The sequence below is a fragment of the Oncorhynchus mykiss genome, chromosome 8, assembly GCF_013265735.2.
Source record: "Oncorhynchus mykiss isolate Arlee chromosome 8, USDA_OmykA_1.1, whole genome shotgun sequence".
Taxonomy (NCBI): domain Eukaryota; kingdom Metazoa; phylum Chordata; class Actinopteri; order Salmoniformes; family Salmonidae; genus Oncorhynchus; species Oncorhynchus mykiss.
Window position 1 is genome coordinate 51,164,149 of NC_048572.1, and position 13,002 is coordinate 51,177,150.

At 43.7% G+C, this 13,002-nt stretch overlaps 1 protein-coding gene across 1 annotated transcript in view; it reads right to left on the reverse strand.

The window, feature by feature from the left end:
* The window catches only part of LOC110530042 (potassium channel subfamily T member 2), a 61,999-nt gene that overhangs the window by 36,535 nt on the left and 12,462 nt on the right, over positions 1–13,002 (reverse strand). Inside the window, exons 9-15 of the mRNA XM_021612813.2 lie at positions 11,149–11,329; positions 10,295–10,459; positions 9,884–10,020; positions 9,559–9,622; positions 4,981–5,089; positions 4,642–4,750; positions 4,224–4,373 (exon numbers count right to left, since the gene is read on the reverse strand). Of these exons, the coding sequence (XP_021468488.1) occupies positions 4,224–4,373; positions 4,642–4,750; positions 4,981–5,089; positions 9,559–9,622; positions 9,884–10,020; positions 10,295–10,459; positions 11,149–11,329 (915 nt within the window). The remainder of the gene's footprint in view (positions 1–4,223; positions 4,374–4,641; positions 4,751–4,980; positions 5,090–9,558; positions 9,623–9,883; positions 10,021–10,294; positions 10,460–11,148; positions 11,330–13,002) is intronic.

Consider the following 13,002-nt stretch of genomic DNA (forward strand, 5'->3'; position numbering starts at 1 on the left):
CTCCTCCTCATGGAATGCACCAGTTCTTGCTGTGAGATGTTACCCCACTCTTCCACCAAGGCTCCTGCAAGTTCCCAGACATTTCTGGGGGGAATGGCCCTAGCCGATCACACAGGTCCCAGACGTGCTCAAATGGGATTGAGATCCGGGCTCTTCGCTGGCCATGGCAGAACACTGACATTCCTGTCTTGCAGGAAACTATTCACAGAACGAGCAATATGGCTGGTGGCATTGTCATGCTGGAGGGTCATGTCAGAATGAGCCTGCAGGAAGGGTACCACATGAGGGAGGAGGATGTCTTCCCTGTAACGCACAGCGTTGAGATTGCCTGCAATGACAACAAGCTCAGCCCGATGATGCTGTGACACACTGCCCCAGACCATGATGGACCCTCCACCTCCAAGTTGATCCCGCTCCAGAGTACAGGCCTCGGTGTAAAGCTCATTCCTTCAACGATAAACGCGAATCCGACCATCACCCCTGGTGAGCCAAAACCGCGGCTCGTCAGAGAAGAACACTTTTTGCCAGTCCTGTCTGGTCCAGCGACGGTGGGTTTGTGCCCATATGTGACGTTGTTGCCAGTGATGTCTGGTGAGGACCTGCACTACAACAGCCCTACAAGCCCTCAGTCCAGTCTCTCTCAGCCTATTGCGGACAGTCTGAGCACTGATGGGAGGGATTGTGTGTTTCTGGTGTAACTCGGGCAGTTGTTGTTGCTATCCTGTACCAGTCCCACAGGTGTGATGTTAGGATGTACCGGTCCTGTGCAGGTGTTGTTACACATGGTCTGCCACTGCGAGGATGATCAACTGTCCATCCTGTTTCCCTGTAACCCTGTCTTAGGTGTCTCACAGTACGGACATTGCAAATTATTGCCCTGGCCACATCTGCCGTCCTCATGCCTCCTTGCAGCATGCAGCATGAGCATGGACCCTGGGCATCTCTATTTTTGTGTTTTTCAGAGTCAGTAGAAAGCCTCTTTAGTGTCCTAAGTCTTCATAATTGTGACCTTAATTGCCTACCGTCTGTAAGCTGTTAGTGTCTTAACGACCGTTCCACAGGTGCATGTTCATGAATTGTTTATGGTTCATTGAACAAGCATGGGAAACAGTGTTTAAACCCTTTACAATGAATTTCTGTGAAGATATTTTGATTTTTATGAATTGTCTTTGAAAGACAGGGTCCTGAATAAGGGAAGTTTCTTTTTTTGCTGAGTTTATGTACATAAAGTTGAAATCGGAAGTTTAAATGCACTAGTTTGGAGTCATTAAAACTTGTTTTTCAACCACTCCACATATTTATTGTTAATTAACAAACTATAGTTTTGGCAAGTCAGTTCGAACATCTAAGTTAACTGCGCCTTTAAACAGCTTGGAAAATTCCAGAAAATGATGGCTTTACAAGCTTCTGATAGGTTAATTTAAATAATTTGAGTTAATTGGAGGTGTACCTGAATATGTGGACAACTACAAATACCTAGGTGTCTGGTTAGACTGTAAACTCTCCTTCCAGACTCACATTAAACATCTCCAATCCAAAATTAAATCTAAAATTGGCTTCCTATTTCGCAACAAAGCATCCTTCACTTATGCTGCCAAACATACACTCGTAAAACTGACCATCCTACCGAACCTCGACCTCGGTCATTTACAAAATAGCCTCCAACACTCCACTCAACAAATTGGATGCAGTCTATCACAGTGCCATCCGTTTTTTCACCAAAGCCCCATATACTACCCACCACTGCGACCTGTTCACTCTCATTGGCTGGCCCTCGCTTCATACTCGTTGCCAAACCCATTGGCTCCAGGTCATCTACAAGTCTCTGCTAGGTAAAGCCCCGCCTTAGCTCACTGGTCACCATAGCAGCACCCACCCATAGCACGCGCTCCAGCAGGTATATCTCACTGGTCACCCCTAAAGCCAATTCCTCCTTTGGCTGCCTTTCCTTCCAGTTCTCTGCTGCCAATGACTGGAAAGAACTGCAAAACTCACTGAAGCTGGAGACACATATCTCCCTCACTAGCTTTAAGCACCAGCTGTCAGAGCAGTTCACAGATCACTGCACCTGTACAAAGCCCATCTGTAAATAGCCCATCCAACTACCTCATCCCCATACTGTATTTATTTATCTTGCTCCTTTGCACCCCAGTATCTCTACTTGCACGTTCATCTGCTGCACATCTACCATTCCCTTGTTTAATTGCTATATTGTAATTACTTCACCACCATGGCCTATTTATTGCCTTACCTCCCTTATCTTACCTCCTTTACACACAATGTATATATACTTTTTTCCTACTGTATTATTGACTATGTTTGTTTATTATGTGTAACTCTGTGTTGTTGTATGTGTCGAACTGCTTTGCTTTATCTTGGCCCGGTCGCAGTTGTAAATTAGAACTTGTTCTCAGCTGGCCTACCTGGTTAAATAAAGGTGAAATAAAATGTAAAAAATAAAATAAACCTGTGGATGTATTTGAAGGCTTATACCTTCAAACTCAGTATCTCTTTGCTTGACACCATCGTAAAATCAGAAGATATCAGCCAAGACCTCAGAAATCAAATTGTAGACTTCCACAAGTCTGGTTCATCCTTGGGAGCAAACGCCTGAAGGTACTATGCTCACCTGTACAAACAATAGTACGTAAGTATAAACACCATGGGACCATGCAGCCGTCATACCGCTCAGGAAGGAGATGCATTCTGTCTCCTTGAGATGAACGTACATTGGTGCGAAAAGTGCAAATCAATCCCAGAACAAGAGCAAAGGCCCTTGTGAAGATGCTGGAGGAAACAGGTGCAAAAGTATCTATATCCACAGTAAAACGAGTCCTATATCAACATAACCTTAAAGGCCGCTCAGCAAGGAATAAGCCACTGCTCCAAAACGGCAATAAAAAAGTCAGACTACGGTTTGCAACTGCACACGGGGACAAAGATCGTACTTTTGGGAGAAATGTCCTCTGGTCTGATGAAACTAAAATAGAACTGTTTGGCCATAATGACCATCGTTATGTTTGGAGGAAAAGGGGGAGGTTTGCAAGCTGAAGAACACCGTCGAAACCGTGAAGCACGGGGGTGGCAGCATCATGTTGTGGGGATGCTTTGCTGCAGGAGGGACTGGTGCACTTCACAAAATAGATGGCACCATGAGGAAGTAGAATTATGTGGATATATTGAAGCAACATCCCAAGTCATCAGTCAGGAAGTTAAAGCTTGGTTGCAAATGGTTCTTCCAAATGGACAATGACCCCAAGCATACTTCCAAAGTTGTGGCTTAAAATGGCTTAAGGACAACAAAGTCAAGGTGTTGGAGTGGCCATCACAAAGCCCTGACCTCAATCCCATAGAACATTTGTGGGAAGAACTGAAAAAGCGTGTGCGAGCAAGGAGGCCTACAAACCTGACTCAGTTACACCAGCTCTGTCAGGAGGAATGGGCCAAAATTCACCCAACTTATTGTGGGATGCTTGTGGAAGGCTACCCATAACGTTTGACCCAAGTTAAACTATTTAAAGTCAATGCTACCAAATACTAATTGAGTGTATGTAAACTTCTGACCCACTGGGAATGTGATGAAAGAAATAAAAGCTGAAATAATTCATTCTCTCTACTATTATTCTGACATTTCACATTCTTAAAATAAAGTGGTGATCCTAACTGACCTAAGACAGGAAAACTTTACTAAGATTAAATGTCAGGAATTGTGAAAACTGAGTTTAAATGTATTAGGCTAAGGTATATGTAAACTTCCGACTTCAACTGTATCTACCTTAATTACCTCATTCCCCTGCACATTGATTCGGTATTGGTACCCCATGTATATAGCCAAGTTATCATTACTCATTATGTACTTATTATTACTTTTATTATTGCGTGTTATTACTTTTCTATTATTGATCTATTTTCTTTCTCTCTGCATTGTTGGGAAGGGCCCATAAGTAAGCATTTCACTGTTAGTCTACACCTGTTGTTTATTAAGAAGTATGTGATAAATAAAATAACATTTGTTGGTGAAAAGTGTTTCTTGAGCATTTAAGCCAACATATCCGTCCTCATCCATGGATACAAATTAAATAGCACAGTAAATCTAACCATTAGAACTGGGATCACAAGAAAATATGTTCATTGGTCAGTAGGTTTGTTTATTGGCAAGTCTGTGACCCTTGACCCTAGCCCCCCCCCGCCCCCAAAAAAACGTATTGGTGTTTTCTACTTACTTCTTATGCGATTTGAAGGAGGTGTAGGTGAAGCTTTTCCCCATGTATTCCGAGAAGAAGACGCTGTCTCTCATGGCGATGTTGTAAACCTCGTTTCCGGAACACTTGCCATAGGTCCTGTGCCAATGCTCTGGAGACTGCTGCCCCTCCCTGAAGCACATAGTCATGAAGAGGGTATTCATATGAAGTGTAACCGTTTAGCTGGGTTTAGTTTAGGCTTTCGCTGCAGACAATTGAACAGGTATCACATGAGGGTCTGTGGCATTTGTTCCTTTTCGACTACTTGATGGGTAGAGTAAAGAATTGGGTAGAGACTCGGTGGGTTGGCGCGTTGCCTACTGTACTTTGCAGATCTTATAGAGTGTTCACCATTGAAGTGTTGACTAGGTATGAGGGTGGAGGGTGGTTGTGTACTTACAGGCCCTGTGAAGTGTGGACCAGTAGGGTTATGAGGGTGGAGGTCGCTGGACAGATGCAGTTCAGGGCCAACATGGCGTACTTGAATTCCTCCTCACACACAACATGATCTAAGGCAAAGGAGAATAATAACATTTGACTACGTTTTAAAAAGAGTATTACTGAGATGGGACTCAATGAGACGAACCGGAATACATAGAGAAAATATAAATGCAAAACTAGAGAAGGAAGGGTTAACCCATTATTGGGGCCACAATTCAGGATATTCCCAAAGAATCTATGCCAAGGTCCCACATCATCTAAACAAATGTTTCTTAACAGTACATTCATCCGTCTTTACCTGCAAATTTCACATGGAATTTATTCTCTGGCTTCAGAATCTGGACATAAATGGGGCACTTTGGAGCGAAATCCTTCACAGCCCAAGCTCGCAGAATTGTCTGATGGTCCTTAGAGGCAAACAAGACAACAGAGACACATCAGAGGTACATTTGTTAGAGCTGTTTAAAGCGACATTGCTTTATGCACTGCAGTGTGGTTATAACATTGGCGCCTAAAAACAATGGGTGACCGAGCACTCTGGGGTCTCGGGCCCTGGTTCTGGAACAAGCTCACGCTCCACCTCCGCAAGCCCCAGACCACCACTCCCTTTAAATCTGAGCTCAAGAAATACTTCTTCAAACTGGCTTTCGCCAATTGTGATACATTTTTGTGGCGTCTTTTGTTGGTCTTATACGTTAGTTTTAAGTTCCATTGTTTTGTCCTTGTCGCCTCATTATGTTGTGTATCTTGTATAGTACTGTGCTACTAGCTATCTTTCAATTTCAAATGTTTTTATCCCTTTTATTAAAGTTTTTTTTATTTTAAATGGTTGCTTTTAATGTAAAGAGCTTTGGAATTTACTTCAATAAATGAAAAGAGCTCTACAAACGCAATTTATTATTATTATCGTTATTAGAGGTATGTTTATGTCAGATGTCATACAAAGCTTGTGCAATACAAAGTCTGTCTACCTTGTATAAGTCCTATTATAAGTGATACTCTTGCCAGTGTGTATCATAGTATTCAACTCAATTTGCAATAAAACTTATTTTAGCTCCACCATGCTATAACCAGTCAGAACAGGCACAGCTCGAACACTACTACACTGAAAAAACTGCTGTATCAGAAATTAGAGGCATGGTTTCATGAATTCTTCAATGCAAATCTACTCATAATGACATGTTCAGAACAGTGTCATAGCGCAGTTTCCCCCCCCCCCCCCCCCCCCCCCCCCCCCCCCCCCCATGGGGCAGAGAAAAATTAGTATTATAGCTAATCCCATTCGATTTTACACATTTTGACAGGCTAGAGGAAATGTTGCTTTTCACATGCGGGATTGTCTGAGACCAGCCACCCGGACAGCTGATGAAACTGTGGGTTTGCTCAACTGAAGAATTTCTGCACAAACTGTCAGAAACTGTCTCAGGGAAGCTCATTGTCCTCACCAGGGTCTTGACCTGACTGCAGTTCGGCGTCATAAACAAATTCAGTGGTGAAATGCCCTTTCGATGGCCACTGGCACGCTGGAGAAGTGTGCTCTTCACAGATGAATCCTGGTTTCAACTGTACGGTGCAGATGGCAGACAGCGTGTATGGCGTTGTGTGGGAGAGTGGTTTGCTGATGTCAACATTGTGAACAGAGTGCCCCATGGTGACGGTGGGGTTATGGTACAGGCAGGCATAAGCTACGGACAATGAACATAATTGCATTTTGAATGCACAGACATACAAGATCCTGAGGCCCATTGTCATGCCATTCATTCGCTGCCATCACCTCTTGTTTCAGCATGTTTCAACTTGTAGACTTGTTTACGTGCTGCTGTGCGGTTTGTTGCTAACCTTACTTTGCTACCTGCCAACTTTACGTTTTTTATTTTTGTTTATTCCCTCGCTCGACTTCTTTCATTCAACTTTTTCACCCTGGGACGCTTTATCTGGACGTGGTTCGTCAGGACCTCCAATCGTTAGGCAAGGGTAATTTAAGTGTAGGAAAGGATGAAACCATGTCTGTGCCACCAATAAGTACAGATAGTAGTATAAATCCCCACGCACAGTCCCCGGACAATTTTCTCATGGCTTCTGGTAGGAATGCTCAACCAGTGTTGCTCATTCAGCCGACAGAAACTTTCAACCGGTTCTCCCCATTAACCTCTCTGCGCAACGGAACCCGCTAGCGGGCGGAAATTCCACAACATACAGCGATCGCTACATAAATAGTCATATTAAGCAACGGGTCGGAGTCAGAGGGCGAGCCTTCTCTGGTCTCTCCTCCTCCTGTTACGGGGTCTCCCACCATTAGCTCTGACAAATTGAAAATCCTAGTCATTAGCCACTCCATTACACGCAGTATTAGACTTTAAAACGAATCATCCAGCAATTATGCACTGTTTACCAGAGGGCAGGGCTACCGACGTTAAGGCTAATCTAAAGATGGTGCTGGCTAAGGCTACAACTGGTGAGTGTAGAGAGTATAGGGATATTGTTATCCACGTCGGCACCAACGATGTTAAGATGAAACAGCCAGAGGTCACCAAGCTCAACATAGCTTCAGCGTGTAAATCAGCAACAAAGATTTGTCGGCATTGAGTAATTGTCTCTGGCAACCCTCACAGTTAGGGGGAGTGATGAGCAGAGTCTCACAACTCAATCACTGGTTGAAAATTGTTTTCTACCCCTCCCAAAAGAGAAAATCTACAGATAATTGGCCCTCTTTCTGGGACTCACCAACAAACAGGACCAAGCCTGGCCTGCTGAGGAGTGACAGACTCCATCCTAGCTGGAGGGGTTCTTTTCCACGAACATAGACAGGGCTCTAACTCCTCAAGCTCCACAATGAGATAGGGTGCAGGCCAGGCAGTTAGCCAGCCTGCCAGCTTAGTGGAGTCTGCCACGAGCACAGTCAGTGTAGTCAGCTCAGCTATCCCCATTGAGACCGTGTCCGTGCCTCGACCTAGGTTGGGCAAAACTAAACATGGCGGAGTTCGCCTTAGCAATCTCACTGGAATAATGACCTCCTCCGTTCCTGTCATTATTGAAAGAGATTGTGATACTTCACATCTCAAAATAGGGATACTTAATAATATTAGATCCCTCACTTCCAAGGCAGTCATAGTCAATGAACTAATCACTGATCCTAATCTTGATGTGATTGGCCTGACTGAAACATTGAACACATGAATTTATTGTGTTAAATGAGGCCTCACCTCCTGGTTACACTAGTGACCATATCCCCCGCACATCCCGCAAAGCCGGAGGTGTTGCTAACATTTATGATAGCAAATTTCAATTTACAAAAAAAAAAATGACAGCATTTTCGTGTTTTGAGCTTCTAGTCATGAAATCTATGCAGCCTACTCAATCACTTTGTATAGCTACTGTGTACAGGCCTCCTGGACCATAAACAGCATTCCTCACTGAGTTTCCTGAATTCCTATCGGACCTTGTAGTCATGGCAGATAATTTTCAATTTTTAAAAACTTTAATATTCACATGGAAGAGTACGTGTAGATATTACTATGCTAACTAGTAGTAACCTTTAGCATATGGTTTGCTAGTGCCCATTCAGGTCTGTATTGACCTAATGACCACATGTTGTTTATTCACATTATGCTAATGCTCCCGAGTGGCGCAGGGGTCTAAGGCACTACATCTCCGAGCTAGAGGAGTCACTACAGACCTTGGTTTGAGCCCGGGCTGTATCACAACCGGCCGTGATCGGGAGTCCCATAGGGTGGCGCACAATTGACCCAGCGTCTTCCGGGTTAGTGGAGGGTGGCTGGGGTAGGCCGTCATTGTAAATTAAGAATTTGTTCTTAACTGACTTGCCTAGTTAAATAAAGGTGAAATAAATTTAAAAAATGCAAATGCTACATAAGCCACTAATGTTCCTTTATGCTTAGTATGCTTAGGACACCCCCTGAATGTCACAGTTTAATTTGCACTATGACTTTGTCTTTACTTTCAGTAGTACAATACAACTCCACTCTAGCCTGGTCTTACAAGCCACTTCATGTATTTCTTTCAGTTTATATACCCTACAATCACTAGAAGTACAGTTCAGAGTGAACTCTGCCAGAGAGAACAACAGACAAATGGTGTACTGGTGAGGGCAAATAGAGGAAAAATCTGTACTTTTAATAATCAGACTAGCTGAAACTAAAATGATCTAATAATATTACTGTACACTGGCTAAAATGCCTTGGAATCAGCAAGTTTTTTTAACGACTATTCAGCAATGAACAAAATATGTATTTAACCTCAATCTAACACAAAAAGTCTGTGTCACACCCAGATCTGTGTCATCTGTCTTTGTGCTTGTCTCCACCCCCCTCCAGGTGTCACCAATCTTCCTCATTATTCCTGTGTATTTATACCTGTGTTCTCTGTCTGTTGCCAGTTCATCTTGACAGGGCCTACCAGTATGTTTTCCCATCTCCCTGCTTGCTCAAGTTCTGTTCCCTAGTTTCCCCAGTTCTGACCATTCTGCCTGCCCTGACCCCGAGGCTACCTGCCATTCTGTACCTGCCTGACTCTGACCTGTTTATGAACCTTTGCCTGTCCTCACCCCGAGGCTGCCTGCTGTTCTGTACCTTATTGACTCTGCCCTGGATTACGGACCTCTTTGACCTGTCTTTTGCCTGCCCCCTGTTTTGGGTCAATAAACATCTGTGACTCTAGCTGTCGCATCTGGGTCTTATCCTGAGTTCTGATAGTTTGGACAAATGCCTGGTGGGCTGGTCACTCCTTAGGCCAGTGGGCTGGTCTCTCCTTAGGCCAGTGGGCTGGTCTCTCCTTAGGCCAGTGGGCTGGTCTCTTGGTCCCAGTCTGCCACTGATTTAACACTTGTTGTAGCGGTAATAGTAGCAAATGTACGTACTGCGGCAGTTCGGTCCACCTCACAGCGACTGCTTAGGATGAAACAAGCCTCGGCATTGTCCAGTCTGGAAAAGAAGGACAGCCATTCAATACCAAGTGGTAACATCTCAATACTCTACAGTGGCTTCCTCTCATCTCCTCTCCAACCCACACTCATCTTAAACATAGGAGAGGTGAAAGGAAAGCAATATGGTGGATGCCTATTGCCTATTCACTATTGTTTTTTACCAGTCCAGCTCTTCCACATCAGTGCAGTTGAAGGAAAGGAGACCAAAGATCCAATATTTTAGCGGAATGAGACACAGCCCTTAGTGTTGGTGACTCACTTGGCCCGTATGAGGTCCTGGTCTTTGAGGGCTGACCCCTGGAGGTAGATGACACGCTGGGACCACAGGGGGATCTGGAGGACCCGACGAACCTGGGGGTCCATCTCTGTCGGGCACAGGATGATGACGTAGTAGTCCTGAATGGGGAGGAACACCGAGGAACAGCCTGGGTCGTGTTCATTCGACACCAAATAGACGAAAACGGACTTAAACAGGGAGGGACTACCTGGACTTGTCCAATAAGTAATGCACATTTCAGTTGCCAAGTGTTTTAAAACCTTTCCTATTACGTGCATGAATGAACAAGACCCAAGCATACATGCACGCACACACAAACTCAATCACCCACCCACGCGCATGCATGCACACACATACAAATACACACACACACACACACACACACACACACACCTGCAGCCCGGGGTGGGCGTAGAACTCATTGAGGAAGTCCATCAGGAGGTCTATCTTGAGGGAGCTGACACACAGCACCACATGTTTCTCCGTCTGGGCCCGGTGACGGCTGTAGTTCCCCCCCGACTTCTGTCTCTCCATCCACAGGTAGGCCAGCTGCTCAAACTGACCAATAGTGCCCAGCACAGGCACACCTTACTAATACTGCTCATGTTGTGTAAAACAAATGCTCAAATCAACCAAATAGGCTAAATGCATGGCTAAATGCATACAGTTCACCCAATCTGACACATTTCGTAATATAGATTCAAGCGTTTATCTTTTATCGCTGTGTTCTTCCATCCTGGTCCTATTGAGCTATTATTTTCTCCAGCCCAGTACCAACACGCCTGATTCATACAGTCAACTAATCATCAAGTCCGGTGTGTTATTACAGCTAGACGGTACAAAAGCCTGCATACCCTTCGGGTCTCCAAGACTAGTATTAGAAAAAAGCTGCTTCAACAGAACATTGAAATTGTGTCCATAAAAAAAGGCCACAGTAAATTGCCTGTTTTTGTCTTCATTTTATGGCAATATGTTTACAGGGAGATTGGCAGAACAGCAGCAGTAGGGATACTTTTGGCCTACCAATGCCTCTACAATGCCTCGAGCATGATTATGCACCGTCTAGTTCAGCTGACTCCCTACTCGCATGTGTTCTATCGATTTGGCATTTCCTAGATGTCCAAACATTAGCCCAATTGATTTCCCTTTAGCAAACAGTGTGGTCATTTTGTGTGTGTCTGTCTGTCTGTCTGTCTGTGCGGTGCAATGTGTATGTGTGTGTGTGTGTTTTAGGCCAACTCTCTCACCTGAATGGGCAGCACCACAAGGGCCACTGAGATCATGATGATCACCAGCAATTTGGAGGGCCACACGTTGGGCGTGACGTCGCCGTAACCCACTGTGGAGAACGTGACAACACAGAAGTACCAGGAGTCGAACAACGTCAGGTTCTTGCCCGCCCGCTCCAGGTGCTGGATTCCACAGATACTACCAGGGATACAGGAAGCAGTAACACAGAGGTTGTGAAGGGAGTGGTGTCATTGCATCATTTGGGGACAGTTTACCAGACACAGATTAAACCAAGTCTTTGATTTTTAAGGATTTTCATTTGAGGTTCTACATTGAGTTTGTGTTTTAGTCTAGGACTAGACTTAGTCTGTGTTGGGGAAATTGGCCCTTGGTGTCTACACTGAAACATATGAAGTAGGGCCAAGACTTTTTCCAGACCACATGACCAAACCAGGAAAAACACTGTGTCCTTTAACCTTTAACTAAGGTAGACGGTCAAGAAAAACGATTTGTACTGCACATAGGGACCGTTTTCTGGACAGTTGTTACTGAATGTTACTCCTTGACTAAAAAGCTCTTTCAACTGAAATTCTCAGTTAGCTTTTTGGACCGGGACTAAACTTAATCTGTCTCTGGGAAACCGGCCTATAAGGTTTTAGCCGAGAAGAAACATCAACCTACAAGACTTTCAACTGAACTCCCCAAAGCCAGGCATATATCCCGAAATCTCTTTGTAACATATATCGCTCATCGATATATTTGTATATGTACATATTCTTATTCCATCCATTTACTAGATTGGTGTGTATTAGGGAGTTGTTGTGGAATTGTTAAGATTACTTGTTAGATATTACTGCACTGTTGGAACTAGAAGCACAAACAAGCATTTCGCTACACTCGCATTAACATCTGCTAACCATGTGTATGTGACCAAATGAAAGTGATTTGTTTAGATTTTTTTTTTATTGTTAATGATGATTGATATACTGTTTGCCCTCAAATATATCTGAGGATGTATTTATTAACAAAAATGCTTTGCATATTATGGAAACTTATTTTTTTCAATTCTTGAATGAATACATAGTATCCATCCCATCAGTTTTTTGTTGTTGAATGTTGTGGTCAGTCGTGTATTGACATTGGAAGTAGCTTAACCTGTGATCCCACTGGTCCAATACATCGATTAGTAAAACTTGGCCAACTGAAAGAGTGTTCTAGTCTTATTTTTTAGAGGAACGTTTACATGGAGCAATGTCGTCATTCCAGTAAACCTAAATTTACCAGCCGGGACAAACAGACCTTATTAAGAGGAATATTCTGTCTACACAGACATAAGTGTGTCTCAACATGATTTCATTTAATATCCATTTTTACATATTGTTTTTACATCGTATACATCTTAATATCATCTATAACGTATATGTTGTTTTGAGAACTGATAACTGACAGACTACCAGATAAGGGTGTGTACGCACGTGTGTGTGTGTGACCATCATCATGAGTATCACTTTATGACCATACAGGGACAGAGAAAAAAACACGACGTTCGCACACGCACACACGTACGCGCACACACACACATACATTATGGGCAGGGCGGCAAAAGGCAGAACTGAGATCACTTAGCGGCCATTACCCCAAGGCCATTACCTACTCATTCCAGGGATTTTCTTTATTTTACTATTTTCTACATTGTAAAATAATAGTGAAGACATCAAAACTATGAAATAACACATATGGAATCTTATAGTAACCTAAAAAGTGTTTAACAAATCAACATATATTTTTTGATTCTTCAAAGTAGCCACCCTTTGCCTTGATGACAACTTTGCACACTCTTGGCATTCTCTCAACCAGCTTCACCTGGAATG